This window comes from Nomia melanderi, chromosome 1 (genome assembly GCF_051020985.1).
Source record: "Nomia melanderi isolate GNS246 chromosome 1, iyNomMela1, whole genome shotgun sequence".
Classification (NCBI taxonomy): Eukaryota; Metazoa; Arthropoda; class Insecta; order Hymenoptera; family Halictidae; genus Nomia; species Nomia melanderi.
In genome coordinates, this window is record NC_134999.1 from 4355488 (window position 1) to 4377274 (window position 21787).

Below are 21787 nucleotides of genomic sequence, written 5' to 3' on the forward strand. Positions count from 1 at the left end.
AGTAAATAGGAGAGGGTCACTTCTTGTGAGGGGAGTATCACTAGAGTGCCGGCGAACACTGATTTAGCATCCTTAACACAACATATAAATACTATATATTACATATTTTTAATTAGTTTAAATCACTTATGAACATTTATCAGAAAATATGGAAAGTAATAAGTCTATAAAGATAAAATATCTTCTGCCATTTGTATTATAAAACTATATCTATAAAAAGCGGAAAGTCTAGAGATTTTTATTCATTTTATGTATTTTCTTTGTGACAATTATTTTTTATTTTAAAAAATTTGATAATTCAGTTTATAAATTTCATTCAAATAAGAAATATTTGTCTCCTTTTAATTTTTTGTTTTGTATTTTTATATTAAAATATATACGTAGATACTTAGAAAATATTTATTTTATCATTGATGAGTATTTAAATAATTTTTATCTTGTATAATGTAAAGTCAAATATTTTGTAATTTTTATTTGAACATACACTAAACTTATTTATTAAAATAATATATTAAAAATATATTAAAAGTTATTATATGTTTATACTTTTTTAAACAAAATTTTAAAAAAAGGATTTATTGCATAAAATATATTTTAAACGGGTTAATTCTATTTTCTTTTTATATTCTAAATACAAAGAGTAAGAAAATTTTGTTATGCATAAATGTAACAGATTATTATTATTATTAAACGAATAAACTACAAATAATGTAAAACATTCTTTGTTTTCATGAACTCATAATATGTTTCATGATACGTGTAAATGCAAATGTAAAGTAAAAGATTAACGTTATAAATGTACTTTTTATGTTATGCTTAAAAAACAAAATTATTATTGATTAATTACTTTTGGCACAACAAGTGTCATTGTAATAGAGCACAGAAACGTTTTTTACAAAACTCATGTTCTCAAATATTAATATAATAGGAAAGAAGAAAGTTTAACACTTTGCACGAATAATGAATATTAAAAAAATGTTGTATCAGAAACGTGAGTTACCAAAAATTGAATTTTGCTTACACCTATCAAAAAACCGAGATATCGTACCTGATTCATAAAAATTGTTTTCAGGCTTATACTATTAATGATATTCATTATCTAACGGTTATCCATATACATTGATATAACCGACTATTCTTTAAAACAAATCGTTATACGAGAATACAGAAAAAGTCATATATAATTAAATAACTGTTTAACAAAAGATACTTTTTTCGTATAAATGAAATTCGTTTTTAAAAGATATTTAAAATAAAAATGTTGTTCATCAATATAGGATACAAGTGTCAGCTATTTACATTTGGTGTTTCATTGTGTTATTGTTTTACGTATTTATATACTTATCATAAGTTCTTATACGTATTAAATTATTGATATTACAAATTCATTACATGCAGGAAGTATACGATTCGCTGAAAAACATCGATGTACATTCACACAGTTCGTGAATGTCCAGGGTGTATTTTACAATTTAAGAAGGAATTCAACAATATAATTATGTTAGTAATTTTCTAATAACATAAAATTGAAGATATCAATTTACAAAGTAGTTAATTTTTAATATGCAATTTGTAATTTTTCCATTACAATATTTTACAAGAATACTCTTAAAAATATTTCGCATACTTATATGCTCTTGTCTTCACTTTGCCAAGATGATTCAACATTTCAGTATTATAAACTATACACATTTTACATTTATATAAAACCTGAGTTAACAGATATTTAAGACAATTACTGAACTGAAAATATTTCGAAAATAGTGAGATAATATTTACAAATAATAAATTGCATAAAAGAAATCGTATGTAAAATGCCCCAAGATAATAAAAAAAATATTTCATTTCATTTAATTACTATTTTATTATTGCACATTAACTTATAAATTGCAAGTACGTATAAGTAAAATGAACTACTTTCATTCTGATATCTTCAATTCTTGATAGTATTTTTCACGGTAGTTCTTTCTTTTTGTTAAAATCTTAATTCACACACATATATGTACTTAACCACATATGCGTCTCTATTTATGCATATACATATATATGTTCATATGTATACGTAACAAATTTTATTATGTAAATTAGATGTAGAGTTTAGATAAGTTTCTTCTCTGAAAATATTTAATAAGTTTGCAAACAAATTTTAGCCATTATTTTAGATGTAATGAATGCTGTCAAATGTTCGTCTTACTAGTTGAGTATTGCAATGTACATGACTGCAGTGACAGAAATCATAAAGTACAAACACTTCGTTTTTTGCCAACATTATGCCAGGATCCTTAAAATTTCTTCTGTAATTCCTGACAGTAATGTATTATTGTCACCTTTACCTTCAATTACCAAATTGCCAGATTTCTGTAATAAATAAGTATATATCACTTTTTACTTTATATACAACTTTAAAGTAGTATTTCTACTTACGTTATATTTTAATAAAAGGCACACATGATGTCCTTTTAAAGAGTGCCCATACAGGGAAGCAGTATCATTAATTTGTTCCACAAGAGTGAGATTACATTTGTAACAAATCAAATTTAAAATTACATCGAAATCTTGAGAAAGATTAACTTCTGTTTTAACTTTATGTATAAGCTGACCACTTTTAAGCAATTCAGTCAATATATCTTTATGTGAGAGATGACCAACCATAAATTTACTGCATGTCAGATGCATAGCAAAATCAAGTTTTTCTTGCAATGTACTTTCTTTGTTTTCTAACATATATGTAAGAGTACCTCTCAATCTCTGAGAAAAAGTTACATCCGAAATTAAAATAGTAAATGCTGTTTCTTTACTAGTTTGAGGGGGTAGTTGGAATGGCAGTTTTATACCAAATTCATCCCCAAGCTGAAAAAGGAAAATTGTATATTACACCGCTATCTTATTGTATTTAATTAATGTTGTATTTAACATAAAATCAGAATAAGGGGGGGGGAACGCCATTTAGAGACGTCCTAAATATAGCTAAACTTCAGAAATTCTTTTGTTAATATCTATTAAGTGAAGACTTCTAACTTTTTTGGACGTATAACTGTAACTTTCTGCTTTATATTTACATTTTTTCTAAGCCAAAATGTTGCAAAATGGCGCAGTTATTCGCTAGCTTCAGAAACTCTTTTCGTAAAACAATCACTGTTGATCAACTCGATTGCAAACAACTGAAACATCCGAAGACGAAAATTTCTGTGGATTTTAAAAGTATTATGAAATTTTTAAAAAGTGCATTTAAAGTGCAAAAATTTGTTTTTACTCCAAAAAATTAGCTTCAAATGTTTATAACAAATTAAATCATTGAGATATCGAAAAATTCTTACACTATATTTTAGATAATATATTTCTGTTTATAAATCCACAAAAACTTTTATCTTTGATTGTTTCAGTTGTTTGCAATAGAGTTGGCCAACAATGGATGTTTTACGAAAAGGAGGTTCTGAAGCTAGCAAATAACTGCGCCACTTTATATAATGTTGGCTTAGAAAAAAATATAAATATAAATCAGAAGGTTACAGTTATATGCCCCAAAAAAAGTCAGAAGTTTTCACTTAATAATTATTAACAAAAGAATTCCTAAAATTTACCTACATTTAGAATGTCTCTAGGTGGTATCCCCCCTTAAATTCGTCTTTATTTGAAATTGTTTTATCCGACTTACATTTCTCATTAACCTTAATGAAGGTGTATCTGAAACATCGAAAACTAACTCCTTTATAAATTTCTGGCAATTATTTGTAATAAGTATTGACGCAACTAATTTATTTGACTCGTGAGGAATTTGTTTTAATTCATACATTATAGAAAGCATTTTATTTTTAGCTAATTCCTCATATGAAGTCAATGGTTGTACCAAAGTTGTACTTTCTTCAGAATTATTAAAATTGTATCTCAGATCTGGGATTATTTCTTTCGACGGTGTTGAGATTCCAGCTGTTTCCTCATAATCTGAAGATTTCTTCTCTTTTTTACTTTTAGATTTCTTTGATTTTCGATGTTTCGTGTCATCATCTGTTTTTTTGTATTTCTCCTGACTTTTTGATTTCTTACGCTTAACCTCTTTCTGCTCTGAGTCTTTCTCACTAAACACTTCTGTATATTCACTGGTGACAGGAGGTTGAATTTTTTCCGATGAAATGTTATTTTCCAACCACATATCAGTGAGTTTCAATTGATTGTCATATTCCTCCTTTTTCCTAACTTCTTTAACTTTCTTTTTTGATTTCTTATGACCCTAAGGAACAAAATTTTATAAACATTGTCTTTAAATTAAAAATCTTAATCTTACATTAATATTTAAAAACTGTATCTATATATTAGGAAAAAATAAAAGTTTACTTTTTCTTTCTTTTTTCCTTTAGCTTCAACATTCTTTTGAGTTGCTTTACTTTCAATTCTATGTCCCAAAACAGGTAACCTTTCATCATCCCTCAGCGGCATATCTAAATCAATATTTAAAGCTCTGTGTGGATCATTTGCATCTACTAAATCATATTCATCACTATCACTTATCTCTGCACCTGATGGTAGTTCACCTACACCGGTATTGACTACTTGAATAGGATAATCATCTTGTTCATCTTCTGAAGCAGACTTCTTATCTAAACAAATTTGAAAAATTACAACTAAGTAATTGAAAAAATGTAGTGTGTATTCATTCGTCTCAAAGAATTAAAAATTTGAGAAACTTGTTCTTACCAAAGTTTATAAATATAGGGGGAAACATTACATAATTCTTATTTCTTTGTGAGTCTAACAATGAAAGAAATTCCAAATTAAGTTTTTTAAGCACAATATTAAATTTTTAAAATTTTAATATAATAGTTTCTTTTCTCTGAATAGAAACTCGTTAATTACTAAGACTTATAAAGTTTAGATCAATGCAAATCTTTCCGCTTATCTCAATAGATATATAAATTACACAAATTATATACTATATACTATATACAGAAACAATATACACTACATAATATTCTCCATCAAACTAAAAAACTTTCTGGGAACAATTTTTCTCCATGCTTAATTTATTTTGAAACTGTTCCCAAACTACTAGAGCATATCAAACGTAATATAGAATTGAACATACTTTTCTTAGATTTCTTTTTCTTCTTTCCATGTGCCTTATATCTTTTATGATTGTTAGTAATTTTTAAAGACACTGGAATATCCAACTCCGCAACAGGAATGTTATCAAACTCTTCATAAATATTAGATGAGTTATGATATGATGTAGAGTTCTTAAAAGTGCCTTTCAAATAATGTGGATTATTTTGTTGTTCTAATTTCCTAGCCTCACGGCGTTTTTGAAGTTCTTCTGCTGAAGGTTCATTAAAGTCTCGTTTAGAATAAGAGTCGTTAATTTTCTCTGTCTTAATGAAAATATCATTCATATCTAAATCTTCTGAATCTGAACTTTCTGACGGCGGATCATTAATCCATGAATCTAAATCCAGATCTTCTGGAATTGGCACCTAAAAAATACAAATAAAAATACGCAAAATACGTAAAAATGCAAATGTTTGAGATATATAATAATGACAAAAATTTTTAGTGTTCGTAAAAATGATAACGAAGTATCGAGTTTACTTATATTGTTTAATATTAATCTCTTTTAATAATATGCATAATTATAATAAACATATAAACAATCATTACCTTTCTTTGTGCTTTAGGAGCAACAGGATTAAGCTCTCCTTCAAAAGCGTCCATCAATTCTTGTGCTAAACCAGGAGATTCCTTCAAACATTCTAGTAAAACCATTGCAGAGCTAGACCTTTCTTGTACTTCTAAGTCTCCACTGCATACAAAAGCTGCTATTTTATCTTTCAATTCATAAATCTATAAAATACAAAAACATTTACATATTTTCGTAATGTCATAAATTTTAGTAAATATTATAAAATATATAATTTCAAACATAGCAATAAAATGAAACACAATATACTTTACAATTAAAAAAAGTGAAGTAATTTGAGATAAAATATTGGAATATACATTGTTAATACAAAAATTAATTAAATATCAATTATTTCCATAGAAATGAAATTTAAAATTAAAAAGTTTACACCGAAATTGACACGTACCTGTGTCATTGTTTCAGTATCTCCATCTTTTTCAGCTTTGCATAACGTTGCTGTAGCAAGTTTCAAAATATTATGAACATAAACAGCTTGAATATGTCCTGGCAAACTAGAAGCTTGTGATCGTAACATTGATTGTAGTGTTGCTAGAGGATCTTCTAATTCACTATTAAAATAATGAATTATTAATTATATTCTCCTTGAAAATTGAATTTATATTTAAATAATTTTTTATGTAAAAATTGTGCACTACCTGGAAAACTCTCCGCAAATCCATGCAGCTGCATATAAAACTTCAGACATTGTTGCTCTAGGTTGTCCTGTTAAAAGATAAGAGTCCTCTAGCAGTAAGGCACATTGATGAACTGCATATTTTCGTATAGCTTGTACACGAATTGCTACATCAAGTAATTGAATTGCTACTAATGGTCCATGCTTAGTTCCTTCCATTCGAGTGAGTTCAACCAATACAGATATGTACCTACAAATATAAGTATAAATAAGCTTTAAACAAATTACACGAATGAATAAAAATTAAGTATTTCTTATATATGTCATTACATTACCATTCAAAATAAGTAACAAATTGATAATTATTTTGAGAACAGATTTGAATAATTTTGGAAAGTAATTCATCACGATAAGCTGTGCCTTCAGCTTTATCCATATGCACCATTAATTTTCTAACTATTTCCATTAAATTTTTCTTCGAAACCATTCCATATAGTAAATCCAAGGCACGCAGTCTTATACTTTCATCTTTGTCATCCAAACATTGCATTATAAGATCTTTGTGAGCTTGCACACTTTTAGGATGAGTCTTTAAAATTTTCGACATAGCTAATAATCCCAAATATTTTAAATTTTGATCTGAATCTTCTATCAATATTCTCAACTTTTGGACGCATAACAGAATTGAATCAGAATGGTTTGGCATTCCCGATGAAATAGAAATTAATACAGCGATTACTGTATTTATGCATTCATATAACAGGGACATTGCTGATGTACTAAAAACCAGTAATATTACATATTAATCATAAGCTGAACAGTTAATATGTACAAAATATTAAATACTTAATAATTTAAAAAATGAAAGTAGGAGTGAAAAATAATGACATAGGCACATAACTTTACACTTTACATTTTTCTTTATTTGACTATGGTAACAAAATATGAATATGAATTATTAAAAAGTAATAAATATTTAAATAAAATTTCTATATGCATGGGAATGAAATATGAAACTATTTTACAAGCAATAAACAAAACTACAAGCACAGTATTTTAATATGCATATTAATAAAAATATATCAAATACCTGTGTATCAAATTTGTAAGGGGTTCTATTAATTTTTTGCCAAGCCTAGGTTCTAGAGGTGTCAATGCGCCAAACTGGAAATATAATTGTAATCTAATAAATATGATAAGACTTAATATGTGGATATTTCTATACATAGTTTCCACAACATATAAAGTGAATGCTTACGAATACATAGTAAAAGTAAATGTATACTACTAATGCATTCTACGCAGCTAACATCTATGATTTCAATATATCTTAACAAAAAGAAAATAGTCAAATAATATGAAAACCTTGAAATCAGGTCAATTAGAGGTTGAGTGAGTCGCCGACCCATTTTTGGTTCAATCAGTGTTATAGTGGAGAACTGAGCATGTGAAACAAGACCAATATTATTTGGCTCATGTTAATCATTGTTATAACAATGAGCCTACATTTCCATTAATCTGTTTCACTTTACTTTTACTAAATTAAGAGACAATATTTACTTACCAGTTTGATAATTTTTATTAACATCCAGTTGTTGGTAGATGTTGTCATAAGCTTGAAAAAAACAGGTGCTAGGCTTAAATAATTTTTCGGATTCTTCCTTGCTAACTCACAAACTACATTCACTGCAGCGCTTTGTACACCACTATCTGGATCTTCTAATTTTTCTTTTAATCTAGGAAAAGCAGGCCTTAAGGCCTCTGGAAATCGCAAGAAAACTTTATACATCATTAACACAGATTTCTTGCGTAAATATGGTTTCGTAGAAGTTAATAATGTCATTATATCATTAACTAAATCACGTGCAAGATCCGAACTTATGAAACATGATAAACCACTTAAAGCCAACCCTGCATCATATTGGTTTTGGCTATTTAGGTCTTTGCGGATCATATTGGTAGTTAACATCAAAAGCTGTAATAAATTGTGCAAATAGTCAATTCTACATGTAAAAGTAATTCAATTATTTTGTACTGATTTGAAGTCTTCAGAAACCTGACAAATTTTTCTAATATAACACAAATATAATACAAATTCTTGTGTATCAATAGTTTCACCTATTAAAACAATGCCATTATATCACAATAAATATATTCATTTGATAAATATGCAGCATACAAAAAATATACTCTTTCTATGTGCATTATTTAATAATTATACTCACTTAAAAAGCAACTAATAAAAAACAATGCTTTTACATTAATATTTCTGACTCATAATATAATATACTATTTATCAGATTTCTTTTGGACTAAATATTTACTTCACTTTCAAATAATATCATACTTCTGTGTCTGCATGAAAGCTTTGACTTGCTGCCAAATAACCAATACGTTTATACGTAAATTTTGCAGAGGACATTACCTCGATTATATTGAAACCAGCCCAACTAATATCATATCCCAACATTTGAAGCTAAACAAATATAAATTGGTATTATTTATAAAATAAAACACGTAATTACTTACCAATTACCCACATGTTAAACTTACATATGTTAGCTTTGCAACTGCATTTGCTTTAACTGCAACATTGTCTTGCCGTAACTCTTGTTTAATTTCCTCTATACATTGTGCAATATACTTTGCCTGTAGCAACATAAATAAATATATTTATTAATGAACAGAAAGTAATCCAGATTATTAACTTAAAGATATATAAGGTTATGTCATCGTAATTAAAGTTTCAAACAAATTTGAAACATATAATTATAAGTTTACCTCATTTTCCTTGTTGTTCCTAATTCCACGGACTAAGTCGGTCAGATTTTTATCAAACATGCGTTCGAAATTTCCTTTTACTTTGCGGAGAGCCATAGTGGCATTTAAAAAATAAATGGTATATTTCAATATCGCTTAAAAGGTTTCTTTCTACATCCGCCCAATATTCCGACTTAATCGGATAACTTGGTTTGATAACATTACCGTATGTTAAAAGTCTCAAACTTCAATCACAATTTAACATTTACATTTTTTGACAGATCGGCGGATAAGAAAGTTCTTCAATGTACAAACCTAAGAATTATCACAAATAGATAAACTGCATATTTAACATTTCGTTCATTCTAACACAAAATTCCCAAGTTTTGTAATATTGCACGTAGTCTCACTAGTTACAATCGTTATATTTTGATTGGTTGGTTAGTACCAAGATATGAAGTCTATTTAATTACGAACAAACAATAATTTAATGACTATGTATATCTAATTATACTTTGATAAGAATTGTATCTAGGAATTCTGGTACATATACATTTATTATATTAACTATATTCAAAATAATTTATTATTTACTTGGCAAAAGTATTTCATATATTACATAATTTCTTGTGCATACACACACATCTTATGCTGATATACATTGATGTACATATAGAATATATTTAATACACATTAAATATATGATATACGATACTAAAGTACTATATTTTGAAAAAAATTTTGCTAAAGACATATATTAATTTTTTTAATTTATAATTTCATATGAAAGATGCTTTTATTACATGTTAGTATAATTATCATTTTGTTCTAAATGTATATGTATATAACTTCTCATATATATAATACATACGCGCGCGCGCGCACACTTATAGCCATACGTACTCAGCATGACGGATATGCATGTATATTGCGTATATCATGTCATGCATATATGTATGTATATATACACATATATGTATATATGTATGTTTTATATATTATACATTTATATTCTATTTTATAAAATAAACCGTTGCGTGCGAGTATACATATTCCTGAAGTGTATGTTCATATATACATGACTTTTCTTTGTATTGACCCATCCACACTCTGTTTCGCAAGTTCTCTATACGTCTGGTTTCGTGAGTTTGCTTCAGACTGCTCTCAACTTTTGTAGTAGGTCTTAACAGACATGTAGGGAAGCCATTTAAACAAAAGGGTAGAAAAGTGTTAAAAAATTTTCATAAAACAGTGTTGCGAAACGAAAAATATACAATCAATAATGAAATGTGTAATGTAGCTCTGCTCTTTATCGTATGGTAAAACCTAATAGAAACTGTGCGTTATAGAAATTTTAGCACACAAAGTTTTTAGAAAAGTACCACTTTAATTTGTCTGGGCATCACTGCTAAGACATTGTCTCAACGTCGTGGCATGTTTTCGCGGTGCACAAAAGATCCGAAGGTTGAGAACCTTCTATTTTTACACATTAATCTTTTTTTATTTATCATAAAAAATGATCAATATTAGAATGAAATGTTTATAGTTCATATGTATAATCTTCACTTTGTGTTATGTATATATTACTGGCCACACTGTCGCAACTGACAACGATACTTTGTCACATAGTTTTAAAACTTTATTAAATTTACTTGTAATATATAGTTATTTTTTGTAAACTCTAACATATGGATCATGATATATTTATTTATATATACAATATAAATTTATTTAAATATGTGCCATATAGATTTAAAAACATTTAAAAATTTATATTACTAAAAATAATATGAAATAAGACACAAACATTTTATAATGAAAATATGTTGTAATCTATTATGTCTTGTATCATATTCTATGTTAATTTACAGGAAGTATACAACGGATTAACTGTTTCTTGCTTTTAAAAGCAATGACAGGATACTTTGATTTACCGCTAAATATGGATAGAATATGCAGAATTTGCCTTACAGAAGGTACTAACTTATCTCCTATTTTTGCTACGGATCAAGATGTGAATGACTTTTCAAGTCTTCCACAAAAGATACAAGTTTGTGGTTCAATTGAAATTCAGGAACAAGATGGTTTACCTTCATTAATTTGTGATATTTGCATTTACAAAGCAAGCGTTGCTCATGAGTTTAGGCAACAGTGTCAACATTCGGATGCTAAGTTACGAATGTACTACAATAAACCTGCAAAATCTACTATTGTGGTAAATATGATATGTTTTAAATGTATTTTGTATATGTTATTACAATACGTATATATTTTATGAATGATCTAGGATACATATACTCAAACAGAATTAGATACAGAACCGGTGTTATCGAAAGAGCAAGAAGTGGAGAATCAAGAAAACTATTATGTGAAAGAAGAAATGCAAGCAGCAGCTGCGAATCCTCAGGAATATATACATAATAACACATATTCAAGAGATGAGCCTGACCTAAGCAATGGGCAAATTGACATACCAAATGAAAAACTTTTTATATGTTCTATCGGATTTGAAGGATCTAAGGAAATTGAAAAAGAATCTTGTATTTCTGAAAACAATTTACATGAAGCTTCATTGGCCCAAGAAGATGGTAACGATCTTTCTGAAACTATAAATATCCAAGATAAACCAGAAGAAAATCAAGATATTGATCAAAATACACAGGAAATTGAAAAGAAACAAGAAGATGAATTTCTTAGTGAAAGTACATTAAATCGTAATGTTATAAAAGAAGAAAAAGTTCCTCAAAAACGCACATCTACTAGGAAATTGAAATCAGTGTCTAATAAAACTTACAGTGAAGATGAAGTCGACGATGGTTATTATGATCCAGGAAGTGACAGTCAAGATTCTGGAGAGTCAAAATTTAAATGTAAAGTATGTTCTAAGCGTTATAGTACACAAAAAGGCTTAAAAAAGCACTCTCTTGTCCATGAAAAAAAATTTAAATGTGACATCTGTTTAAAAATGTTCTACAAGCAAGAAAACATGGAGAATCATAAAAAAATACATGCATCAAAACCTCTTGCATGTAAATTATGTCATGCATGTTTTTCTAAACCTCAAAGCTTTGCACGCCATTTAAAGTCGCATACGGAGAAGCTAAACAACATGATTAAGGAAATCAATACAGATGAACAAAAAGATAATAAAGAACCAAAAAAAGAAATGAAACTTGAAGAAGATACAGATGATGAAACTGGCATTGTGAATGAAGCTGATGAATTTGAAAATGCACCTGAATTGTACAAATGTGATATCTGTAGTCAGTATTGTTCTACCTTGAAAAATTTAAAAAGGCATGCTCTTGTACATGGGGATAAGAAGTATTCCTGTACTGTGTGTAAAAAATGGTTTTTCAGACCTGATACATTAAAAAAACATGCAGAAAAACACGGTCATGGATTATTAGACAATTTAGTAGATAACAATAAATTTTTTGACTCGGATGATGATTCTTTTCCTAATACTACTCAAACCAATACCTTACAAGAAAATGAAAATATTAAGAAAGAAGAAAGCGACGAAGATGGTTCTGGAGAATATAAATGTCAACATTGTGATAAAATTATGGCTACAAAAAAAGGTCTTCGACGTCATGTAGCAATGCATAAACCTAAACCTGAACCAGTTACGTGTGAAATTTGTAGGAAAGTATGCGCTAGTCAAGCTCGTCTTGTTCTTCATCAAAGGACACACAAACCAAAAGAAAAAGTTCCAAGAGAATACTTGTGTCATATTTGTAGTAAAGTGTACCCAAGTAATTCTTCTCTTACATATCACATGAGAACTCATACTGGTGTTAAACCACACGTGTGTAAAACTTGCAATAGTGGATTCACTACAACGACAAGTTTGGCAAATCATATTAGGATTCATACTGGTGACAAACCATTCGTTTGTCATGTCTGTAGTGCAGCATTTGCTGTCAGTTCAGCTTTTAGGCGACACTTAACCAGACATACAGGGGAAGCAAATTATCTGTGTAAAACATGTGGCAAAGCATTCAAAAGACTTAGTACTCTAAAAGAACATACTTATACCCATTCTGGTGAAAAACCGTATGTATGTAAAACATGTGGAGCCGCATATAGTCACAGCGGTAGCTTATTTGCACATCAAAAACGTTGTCGAGTTCAATATGCTGAAGATCCTTTACAAATGGTTGTAGATGACCATCGCCATACTGTTGCGCATCATATTCATGTAAATAATGTACAATCTGCAGTGCGCTCACTTGCTGTGATAGGACAAATGTTTTAAGAAAACAAACAATTCATTGTATCAGAATTACTAACTTTATTTGTGCATCCAATAATCTATATATATATCTATATATATGTATAGATTACTCTCTCTATATATATACTGAAAAGTATAAAGCGCTATGATTCTCATAGTATATAATATAGCATTATTGTAGATATCGTGCACTTCTGTAAATATACGAGCAGCTCCTTTTTTACAGAGAAATAATTATTTAAATACTCATGCATAATTAATCAACCTATCCAGACTAGTGCTTTATTACAACAAAACTTATTTCTTCGTATAGTCACTATGCATTCATTACATGAATATTTTACAAATTTAATTATTATTGCTAATAGTAATAATGATTTTATAATTTGAAATATATGTATTTGCATACATATTACATACGTATATAATTTATGTATGTACGTTTAATTTGAATATATAGTTAAATATATTTTTGTATATCATTACACTAAAATAGAAAACAAACATTAATTTAGTTTTTTCTACTTGTTCTTTCAGTTTTCATTAAAAAATTTATAATATTTGAGTATAATAGCTGCAGACATTGACAGTATTATAAATTGTATTCTAAGCTGTACTTTATATAAGAAATTTATATATGTATTTATATACATTAATACAGCATTATACAGTTTTACTATTTTAATATAAATGTCCTCCATATTATGCATCTTTATTACATTTATGTGGTTCAGTGTACGTAGAAGTACATTAAGCAAATTAATCATAATAATAATGTCTTATTTCAGAATTTTGTTCTGATATATAAATATATCCACAGACAATAGGACGTAACAATTATACTTAAAATTTTTAAAAGTGTTGTAAAATAAAGAGTAATTTAAAGCACTAGTTTAGACATACGATTAAAATCTGAAAGTTTAATTAAAAAAGAATGTAATAAAAACAAAACAGGAACATTTCAAAAATAATTTTAGGTACCATTTAATTTTGATTGATTAATGAAATTATAATTTATCTATAATTAAATACATTATTAACTTAATAAAATCTTTCATATATAAAATGAAAAGTGTTGGAAAGTATACAAACACTAATTGCCACTTATACAGTGCAAGACAGAGACTGATTTTTATTTATATAAATACATTAATGATAAATGAAAATTTTTTAACTCTTATAATAAAAATAATTTCCACTGGGTAATCGCAGTTGCAAATAATCAATATTGTAACTGCTTACATTGACAATATAAGCATTATTTGATCTTCATTTTTAGTTCATTTCATATTATATTTAATTTATTAAATAATGTGAACTATATATTTAATACAAATATTAGTTTTATTTTAGAAAATAATAAATTTTATAATGTACTACAATTACTAATACATTTGCTAAATGTAAGTATAATTTCAATGTTTATATGCATCAAATACATATCACAAAACTTTTATGCACATCCCTTATATTATTTTTTCATATTAAAATCGTGTAGTAAAAGTTATAATTCTTTCTTTTTAAATTTATTTCATGTACTTAGGCTTATGTGGTCACTGTGCTTTTACTATATAATAATTAGATTTGTATATATTTAAACCAATACATATTTTGATACATTAATTTATGAAAAGAGTAATTAAGTAGAAATTTCTTTCTTTCATTAAAATAATGTAAAGATTTATTTAAATATTGTCATTTATTTTAAAATTTGTATATTCTACATATTCGTAACTTAATATCATTGCAAATATTATATAATATTATAAACTTTTTTATACTTGCGCATATATTGAGTACTATACACTTTTATACAGAATTAAAAATTTCTTTATACAAATTAATGAAAAATTATAAAATTTAACATATCACTGTAACTGTGGGAGACTTGAATTTTGTATGGAATATTCCCTATTTCTCTGAATTTCACACCACACTTTGACAAGTTAATAACAATTTGTACATTCACAAGCAAGTTTAAACATTTCTGTTCCCAAAAAACAAAACTGAATTATTTGCAAGTTTATAAAATCGTAATAAGCTGTTGATAATACTTAGTTAATGATTAAAAAATTACTAGTAACAACGTAACTCCTTTATTATTTATAACAATCTTTTAAATAAATAATAACATATATTAGCCTATGTTTGATTAACTCAACTGAAATATTAATGATAAGATTTAGTCATAGATTTATAAAGGTACTTTAGCTTATAATTTATTGCATTTATAATATATGTATATATATAAGTTTTCTTTTTATTGAGAATTATTATGTAATTTATTTTTACGTTTTCGCTGGAGCAGTTTGTATCTACGCCAAATAGATGCTCGTGTACGTTTTAAAACTTGTGCTAAATCTGAATACTTTCGTTTTTCATCAAGATTTGAATTATGTTCCAAATGATTTATAATCATTTCATCCTCTTCGGGAAGAAACCTTAACATACAAAAACAAAAATAAATGTAAACATAAATTGATATATTATATTACTTTAGTATAATTTAAATATAATTTAAATATGTCATTTATGTTCCAATTTTTTGTTTTCTGAATACTCAAAAGAAATTTAATTATTATTTAATCATTAATTGAATATAAAAATGAGTTGTTAATGTTACCTCCTTTGTACACGATCTGCAAATAGATTTCTAAATCTATGGTATACACTATATAAAGTTCTGTTTGGTAATCCATTTGCTAAAAATTGAACAAATTTTCGTCTTTGTTTTTTACTCCGAATATATGTTGCATTTCCTTCTCGCAGCAATAAGAATGGTTGAACAGTTGATGGATCCCATGTATGTAACTATAAATATAGAGTGTAGGATCTTTAGACCAATCATGAAAGAAATAAACTATATATTTTTTTATACATATATAAAAGAATAATTTCAATTAACGAACCTTACAAAATGTTTTCCAATTTTTATTAATTATTTTATCTTCCGATGGATGATAACATCCTTTTTTAAGAGAAACAAATTGTGTAAACCTTTCTATTTCTTTATGTGTTGGGGGGCGAGATCCAGCACGTGACTCAATTTCATGCTGTGGTAATACAGAACTTTCTAAATGAATTTCTAAATTTCGTAATGTCTAAAAATAATCAAAATCTACAATTATTTTCTATGTAATTTATATAATGTATAAAAAAGAAATTTAATTTTTATTTGAACACTAATAGGAAAAGAATACTATTAAGTAAATTACCTGTGCATCTTTTTTAGAAAGCTTATTTAAATTTCTAATTTCTTCAGCTTGTATACTAATATCATCAAAGCTCATTTTTTAAAATTACAGTTTTCATCATACCAATATAAATTAAAATATTTATTTAGAGAATTAGAAATGGAAAAAATATTAAATTCATCAATTCTGCAAAAGATAATTTTTTAACGTTAATTGATTACAACATTAATTCAAATTTCTATTTACATTTAAAATGAAAAATCAAATTAATGTCAGTCATTTTCATAAATTTTTATAAAACACTAAAAACTGAATATGTAACATGTATACTTACATTTGTAATGTATTTTGCGTACAAAATGACTGTTTACAAATTTCATATTTATAGGTTAGAGTTAATATATAAAACGATAGATAGTGTTTCGGAAGCGGTTTGTAGCGAAATTTAAATGTGTATTTAACTTAATTCCTTCACGTTAGTAACTTAAAAACGATATAGGATTAAACATAATATGCAATCTAAAATTTTGTCATATGTTCTTAAAGGTCACAGGACCTCTTTATCATTTTCGTGTCATGCCCTGTTATATCGACTAAGGCTAGTTTTGCATGGCAGTGTTATAAGTGATCATATCAAGAATATTAAAATTTTAAATGATCATCCGAGTTAAAAGATCAATCACATATTCAGAATGGGCGTCGTCAGAAGGAAGAGAAATAATGAGAAGATAAATTTAAGGCAAAGCTTATCTGGTAGAAAAGATTCTGAATTCTATGTAGGTAGGTACCTACCTCTATGTATAAATTATTTGTGGTGAAACCGGTAGGAGCGAGAAAGGCACGAAGTTCGTAGCCCTCTATCGGACAAATGAGAAAAGTAGACACCAACTGATTGTTTTCGTCCTCATAGGTTAACGTATTCATTAATATTTTTTTCTTGAAATGAGATGTGAGGAAATAGAAAAAATTCGAAATTACGAAGAAAGTGTATATATGTACTTACACATTAATTAAAAACTTATTTCATGTTTGCACATTGGCTTAGTTGTGCGCAAAAAAAATGCGCAGAGACGTAATAGATGTCTAACATTTGATGTTACCAAACAAAATAATTAATACCAAATACAGCCTATTGAAATACTTGAAGTATTGAACTTCGTTGATATATAAACACGTAAAATATTTTAATACTATTTGTTGTAATTTTATATAAACTTATTTAAAAATGTTAAGTATTTATATTAATAATACTTGAATATAGAAATAATAATAATAATATACAAATTGTTTTCATACAATATTTATAAATAATAAAAGTGTGGTATAGTTTAAATATTTTAATGTTCAGATTAATAAAAGTAAAATTCATTTGTAATAAAAAATATTTTAAATTCTATGTTTCAGTTTTCTTTGTAAAAAATATTATTTTTGGGTTTTGTGAATATTTATTAATATAATACCACTTTTTTAAAACATTTATAAATGATTTAAAATGAACTATTTTAATTTAAATAACTTTTATACAGCATGGCGTCAGCTTCGAGTACTAGTGCTCGCAGTTTATTTGTTGAGTCAAAAATGAGATTGGCTGATAGAGTTCAAGTCAACGTAAATAATACTGCTTCCCTTGCAAGGCAAATACAAAGAGGTTCAAAAAGTAGTGATGTAATATATTTCATGTAAATTTGACATAACATATATTGAAAATTAATTTTTTCTCTAATTCAAATATGATTACAGATATTAATGCATAGTGCAAAAAATTTTGCACAACAGGAACATGGTTTAGAAACTGCAGAAACCAATTTACAAAAACTTGCCCTTGTCGTTACAGATTTAGAATATCAGATGGAGTCTATCAGAAGGATTTGTATAAAATTAGAAGAATTTAATCAACAAGTAGGTGCCATGCAAAGATAAATTGCACTTATAAAAATTTGTTACAAACTTATTGGTAATATATGACTTATTTTATATACTACTTTATACTTTTGTTTTTTCATGATTGAAGTTCATGATAGATCTACTATGATAAGTTTTCAATTGTATATAGTATATTTAGAAAAATGTTTCTACATTTATTCAAATAAATTTGTATATATTCTAGTTTCATGTAATTTGTTACAGTTCTATAAGAAATGTTATTTACATGTTTGTATGAAATGATACAATTGAACTTCTACTGTGTAGGATGATCTGTTAAAAATAGACTGTCTCACTATTTTCAATTGAGTTGATATTACAAATAATTATGATAAAAAACTGTACATATATAGTTACAAGATAGATAAATCGAGACTGTCTTCTTTCCACAAGTTATAGTAAAAAAATTTGTTTTTATATAGAGTAATTGTACTTCTAATATTTTGTATACTCTTACTATAAATTGAAATTGTATTACATTTATTTCCACTGAAACACAATTAAATTATGAAATATAAAATATATTATATCAAATGTATTAGATTGATTAAGAAGCAGTAGTTGAATCATGAGTGTAACAGTACAATTTTTGTTGCCTAGAAGTTTACCATCATACTAAGAAAAATGAATACATCATTTTCTGAAAATTTTTTTAAAAATTTGTTCAAAATATTAACTTAATAAAGATATTGAGATGGCCTGCTTTATTGAATCACCTATTTCTACAAGAAATTATAAATTAATATTTCGTTATATTAAAATTATGATTTATGTACCTTAATAAAATGTTCTTATTAATTAAAAATACAATTATTGTAAAAATAAAATATGCTAATATAATATAATCTTTGATATGACTTTTTATTTTTAAACTAGCAATTTAAAGAAAATTTAATATCAATACAAGTATATGTATTTAAATTTTTAGTTGGAACACGAGGAATAATATTTTGTACTTTTTGTTGAATCGTTTGTTTATTTTGCATACTTACATTTATAAGTAGAATTAAAAAGCAATCGTCAGAAATAAATTTAAACCCGCATCTTTTTTAGAAGATTCAATATGTATGTAAATACCTTTCCTCGTTCACATAAAACTTCATGATTTCACAATGTGTATTGTAAAACTTAAATTAATTATTTATAACTGTAACATTACATTGTATTTGACCAAATCATAATTCTATGAATTTTTACTACATACACAAGATGAAATGCGCTAAATAAGTGATTTTTGTCATGAAACAGACTTTCCAAAGTATTACAGTATGAGATTTATCAAGGGTAAAGAATATCATAATGACCAGGACGATACAGTAAATGAACCGATGGAGTGGCACCTTCAGGAAAATCATGTGCAGTTACTTCAGTTCCTGCACCTCGATCCATGTAACGAACTCGTACCCCTGTTCCTAAAGCAGTACTCATTGCTATAATGTGAATGTGATCAGATTCTTTATACATTGGTTCCACTTCCTACAAAAACGTTAAAAAAATTAAACACCTGTTTTTTAATAACTTAAATGAATTGTATGACCCTCTCTTCTTTTCCAATTATACTCATAACATTACTTGGTGACAAAATTCTGAAATAGTGCGTTCTCCTTCAATAAAATGCTGGTAAAAATCAGCTTCGCGTTGTAATTGACCAGATGTAATTAATCTAAGATAAACAACAACATAATCAGAATAACCTTGTTCGTTAAAAAGTTTATGCAGTTCAATGTAACTTGATTCTGCGTCTCCTCCTACTTTATCAATTACTTCCATAAACTGCAAAAACAAAATGATATTTTTGTAGAGTGTTACTGTAAAAGTAATTCAGTGTTACATAAAGTGTATGTAATAATAGATTTATTGTATTACTGCAAATAATTCTTTATATTTACCGTATCATGGAAGTCTTCGACTGTGAATTGAGGAAAACCTAATGCTACTAAACAGTCTTTACTTTTTAATGCAAGTTCACGAAATTTTTCATATTCATCCTTATTTCCAATTAATTTTTCAAGATAAGCATAACTAAAGGCTCTAAAAAAACAATTTCCATCTGGCCTAGTTCTTCTAATGTAAGAATATTTTTGTCCCAATGCTTTAGCTTTTGAAAGATATACATCATCTTCTGTGTATTCACGTTCCAAGCTTTTTATCGACTCTTTTTCTCCAACTAAAGCAATAGATTCAGAAATCTGGAAAATACAATAAACTCATTCCACTTTTCTATTTTTTTAATAAATAAAAAAAAGAAATTTAAATCGTAAATTATAATATTAAATACAATTTTTAATAGTCTAAAGCAATTTTCTAAGCCGTCTTTATAAATTATTATAAATATATAAAATAAAAAGTTCTTTTCAATGTATTACACTGCAAAATTTATTCGTAAATAATGCAGTGAGCAAGACATTTATTGAAGAAGGATAAACAAGACAGAAGGAATAAACATTAATGACAATTATCAAAAATAATTAATCATAACTTGTAATTTACTACTAAAAAATTATTAATAACTGACAAGAAAATTTTCGATACATGAATTTCAAAAATGACAGAAAATATTAACCTCCTTTTCGATTCGCCTTTGTTGCTGAAGAATCAACTCATCTTGGTTCACGTCTGTAATAAAAACGAATATCATAAATTATATGTCCGTGACTTGAAATTGTAATTTATGTTTAAAAACCTGTATTTTCCGTTAACTGCCCTTTCAAAGGTTTTTCTTCCATATTTCAGGAGATTTTCATAAATTTTGAAACGACTGTCAAATTACCAGTCGTAAATAAAAGCCCGATGTCCATGTGGAAATTGAAAAGACATTTGCCGTCGCATTTAAACACTTTAGATTGGCAACTGTGTTTCTCGTACTGGATAGGTATACGGTTCATTCACGTTTAATATAACCCTCATCAAAACACAATACATAACATTTTCAAAGATATAGTATGATACTGAAATATACATTTGCTATAAAAGAATACAATTTTATTTCCAATTTCAAAACAACATTTTATAAACTATACATATCCATTGCATTATTAACTTAAAGGACAATATTTTACTTAGAGATATACACAGAAGTTATTATAGAGAGAGTTTATACTTAAGCTTATTACAAGTAAGCGCTCATTTTCAAAGCAAAATAAACTAATGAAAAATCAATTTCATGACGAGCTAAGCCGTCATGAAATTAATTTTATAACGTCTATCCTTAACGTGAATGAATGAATAAGATAATTGTATAATATACCATAATTTATAATAATCTCTTTTAAATTCTAGTTCTCGATATATTTAAATTTTTACAAAGTTAACTACAAATTAAAAATAATCATGTGATGTACACCAATGAGTATAGTTAGAATATG

General features: G+C 26.8%; 5 protein-coding genes across 13 annotated transcripts; 2 read left to right on the plus strand and 3 right to left on the minus strand.

Annotated features, from left to right (window-relative positions):
• Positions 1-579: 579 nt before the first annotated feature.
• garnet (adaptor-related protein complex 3, delta 1 subunit-like garnet) lies at positions 580-9535 on the minus strand. Of its 2 annotated transcripts, none has more exons than XM_031990096.2 (14): positions 9087-9535; positions 8859-8954; positions 8653-8781; positions 7870-8280; positions 7671-7744; positions 6641-7084; positions 6328-6555; positions 6078-6240; positions 5650-5832; positions 5081-5465; positions 4333-4595; positions 3656-4228; positions 2425-2850; positions 580-2358 (listed from the first exon to the last, which is right to left on the minus strand). In XM_031990096.2, exons 1-14 carry the CDS (start codon positions 9180-9182, stop codon positions 2269-2271), a joined length of 3561 nt encoding a protein of 1186 aa, XP_031845956.1. In that variant the 5' UTR covers positions 9183-9535; the 3' UTR covers positions 580-2268. The 2 variants fall into 2 exon arrangements, with proteins under 2 accessions (XP_031845956.1, XP_031845866.1); XM_031990006.2 differs by lacking the exon at positions 7671-7744 and adding an exon at positions 7396-7469 and having other exon boundaries at positions 581-2358; positions 9087-9533.
• Positions 9536-10047: 512 nt separating this feature from the next.
• On the plus strand, positions 10048-14371 carry LOC116428184 (uncharacterized). Of its 6 annotated transcripts, none has more exons than XM_031979993.2 (3): positions 10048-10127; positions 10937-11280; positions 11353-14371. In XM_031979993.2, exons 2-3 carry the CDS (start codon positions 10978-10980, stop codon positions 13324-13326), a joined length of 2277 nt encoding a protein of 758 aa, XP_031835853.1. In that variant the 5' UTR covers positions 10048-10127; positions 10937-10977; the 3' UTR covers positions 13327-14371. The 6 variants fall into 6 exon arrangements, with proteins under 6 accessions (XP_031835853.1, XP_031835406.1, XP_031835766.1 ...); XM_031979546.2 differs by having other exon boundaries at positions 10078-10207; XM_031979906.2 differs by lacking the exon at positions 10048-10127 and adding an exon at positions 10137-10241.
• Positions 14372-14985: 614 nt separating this feature from the next.
• On the minus strand, positions 14986-17388 carry LOC116428505 (uncharacterized). Of its 2 annotated transcripts, none has more exons than XM_031980327.2 (5): positions 17292-17388; positions 16521-16685; positions 16215-16406; positions 15929-16116; positions 14986-15746 (listed from the first exon to the last, which is right to left on the minus strand). In XM_031980327.2, exons 2-5 carry the CDS (start codon positions 16593-16595, stop codon positions 15566-15568), a joined length of 636 nt encoding a protein of 211 aa, XP_031836187.1. In that variant the 5' UTR covers positions 16596-16685; positions 17292-17388; the 3' UTR covers positions 14986-15565. The 2 variants fall into 2 exon arrangements, with proteins under 2 accessions (XP_031836187.1, XP_031836095.1); XM_031980235.2 differs by lacking the exon at positions 17292-17388 and adding an exon at positions 16834-17285.
• Positions 17389-17521: 133 nt separating this feature from the next.
• Positions 17522-19112, plus strand: BORCS7 (BLOC-1 related complex subunit 7). Of its 2 annotated transcripts, none has more exons than XM_031980589.2 (3): positions 17522-17673; positions 18026-18164; positions 18240-19112. In XM_031980589.2, exons 2-3 carry the CDS (start codon positions 18027-18029, stop codon positions 18417-18419), a joined length of 318 nt encoding a protein of 105 aa, XP_031836449.1. In that variant the 5' UTR covers positions 17522-17673; position 18026; the 3' UTR covers positions 18420-19112. The 2 variants fall into 2 exon arrangements, with proteins under 2 accessions (XP_031836449.1, XP_031836537.1); XM_031980677.2 differs by having other exon boundaries at positions 17578-17726.
• Positions 19113-19264: 152 nt separating this feature from the next.
• On the minus strand, positions 19265-21504 carry LOC116428427 (ubiquitin thioesterase otubain-like). Its single transcript, XM_031980115.2, has 5 exons — positions 21106-21504; positions 20986-21038; positions 20312-20611; positions 19995-20195; positions 19265-19898 (listed from the first exon to the last, which is right to left on the minus strand). The coding sequence occupies exons 1-5, from the start codon at positions 21146-21148 to the stop codon at positions 19701-19703; spliced, it is 795 nt and encodes a 264-aa protein (XP_031835975.1). The 5' UTR covers positions 21149-21504; the 3' UTR covers positions 19265-19700.
• Between the last annotated feature and the right edge of the window lie 283 nt (positions 21505-21787).

Bases quoted from the DNA above. Each gene is read 5' to 3' on its own strand.
- garnet (XM_031990096.2), bottom strand. From the start codon at position 9,182: ATGGCTCTCCGCAAAGTAAAAGGAAATTTCGAACGCATGTTTGATAAA. The intron at 8,782-8,858 runs GTAAGTTTAACA...ATATTTGTTTAG, and splicing joins CAGTTGCAAAGCTAACATAT to CTTCAAATGTTGGGATATGA. The intron at 4,596-5,080 runs GTATGTTCAATT...AAATTTGTTTAG, and splicing joins GAAAAAGAAATCTAAGAAAA to ATAAGAAGTCTGCTTCAGAA.
- LOC116428505 (XM_031980327.2), bottom strand. From the start codon at position 16,595: ATGAGCTTTGATGATATTAGTATACAAGCTGAAGAAATTAGAAATTTA. The intron at 16,407-16,520 runs GTAATTTACTTA...GATTATTTTTAG, and splicing joins TTTCTAAAAAAGATGCACAG to ACATTACGAAATTTAGAAAT. The intron at 16,117-16,214 runs GTTCGTTAATTG...CTATATTTATAG, and splicing joins ATTGGAAAACATTTTGTAAG to TTACATACATGGGATCCATC.
- BORCS7 (XM_031980589.2), top strand. From the start codon at position 18,027: ATGGCGTCAGCTTCGAGTACTAGTGCTCGCAGTTTATTTGTTGAGTCA. The intron at 18,165-18,239 runs GTAATATATTTC...ATATGATTACAG, and splicing joins GAGGTTCAAAAAGTAGTGAT to ATATTAATGCATAGTGCAAA.
- LOC116428184 (XM_031979546.2), top strand. From the start codon at position 10,144: ATGACTTTTCTTTGTATTGACCCATCCACACTCTGTTTCGCAAGTTCT. The intron at 10,208-10,936 runs GTGAGTTTGCTT...GTTAATTTACAG, and splicing joins TTCTCTATACGTCTGGTTTC to GAAGTATACAACGGATTAAC. The intron at 11,281-11,352 runs GTAAATATGATA...TGAATGATCTAG, and splicing joins CTGCAAAATCTACTATTGTG to GATACATATACTCAAACAGA.
- LOC116428427 (XM_031980115.2), bottom strand. From the start codon at position 21,148: ATGGAAGAAAAACCTTTGAAAGGGCAGTTAACGGAAAATACAG. The intron at 21,039-21,105 runs GTTTTTAAACAT...TTTTTATTACAG, and splicing joins GCAGTTAACGGAAAATACAG to ACGTGAACCAAGATGAGTTG. The intron at 20,612-20,985 runs GTTAATATTTTC...TGTATTTTCCAG, and splicing joins AAAGGCGAATCGAAAAGGAG to ATTTCTGAATCTATTGCTTT.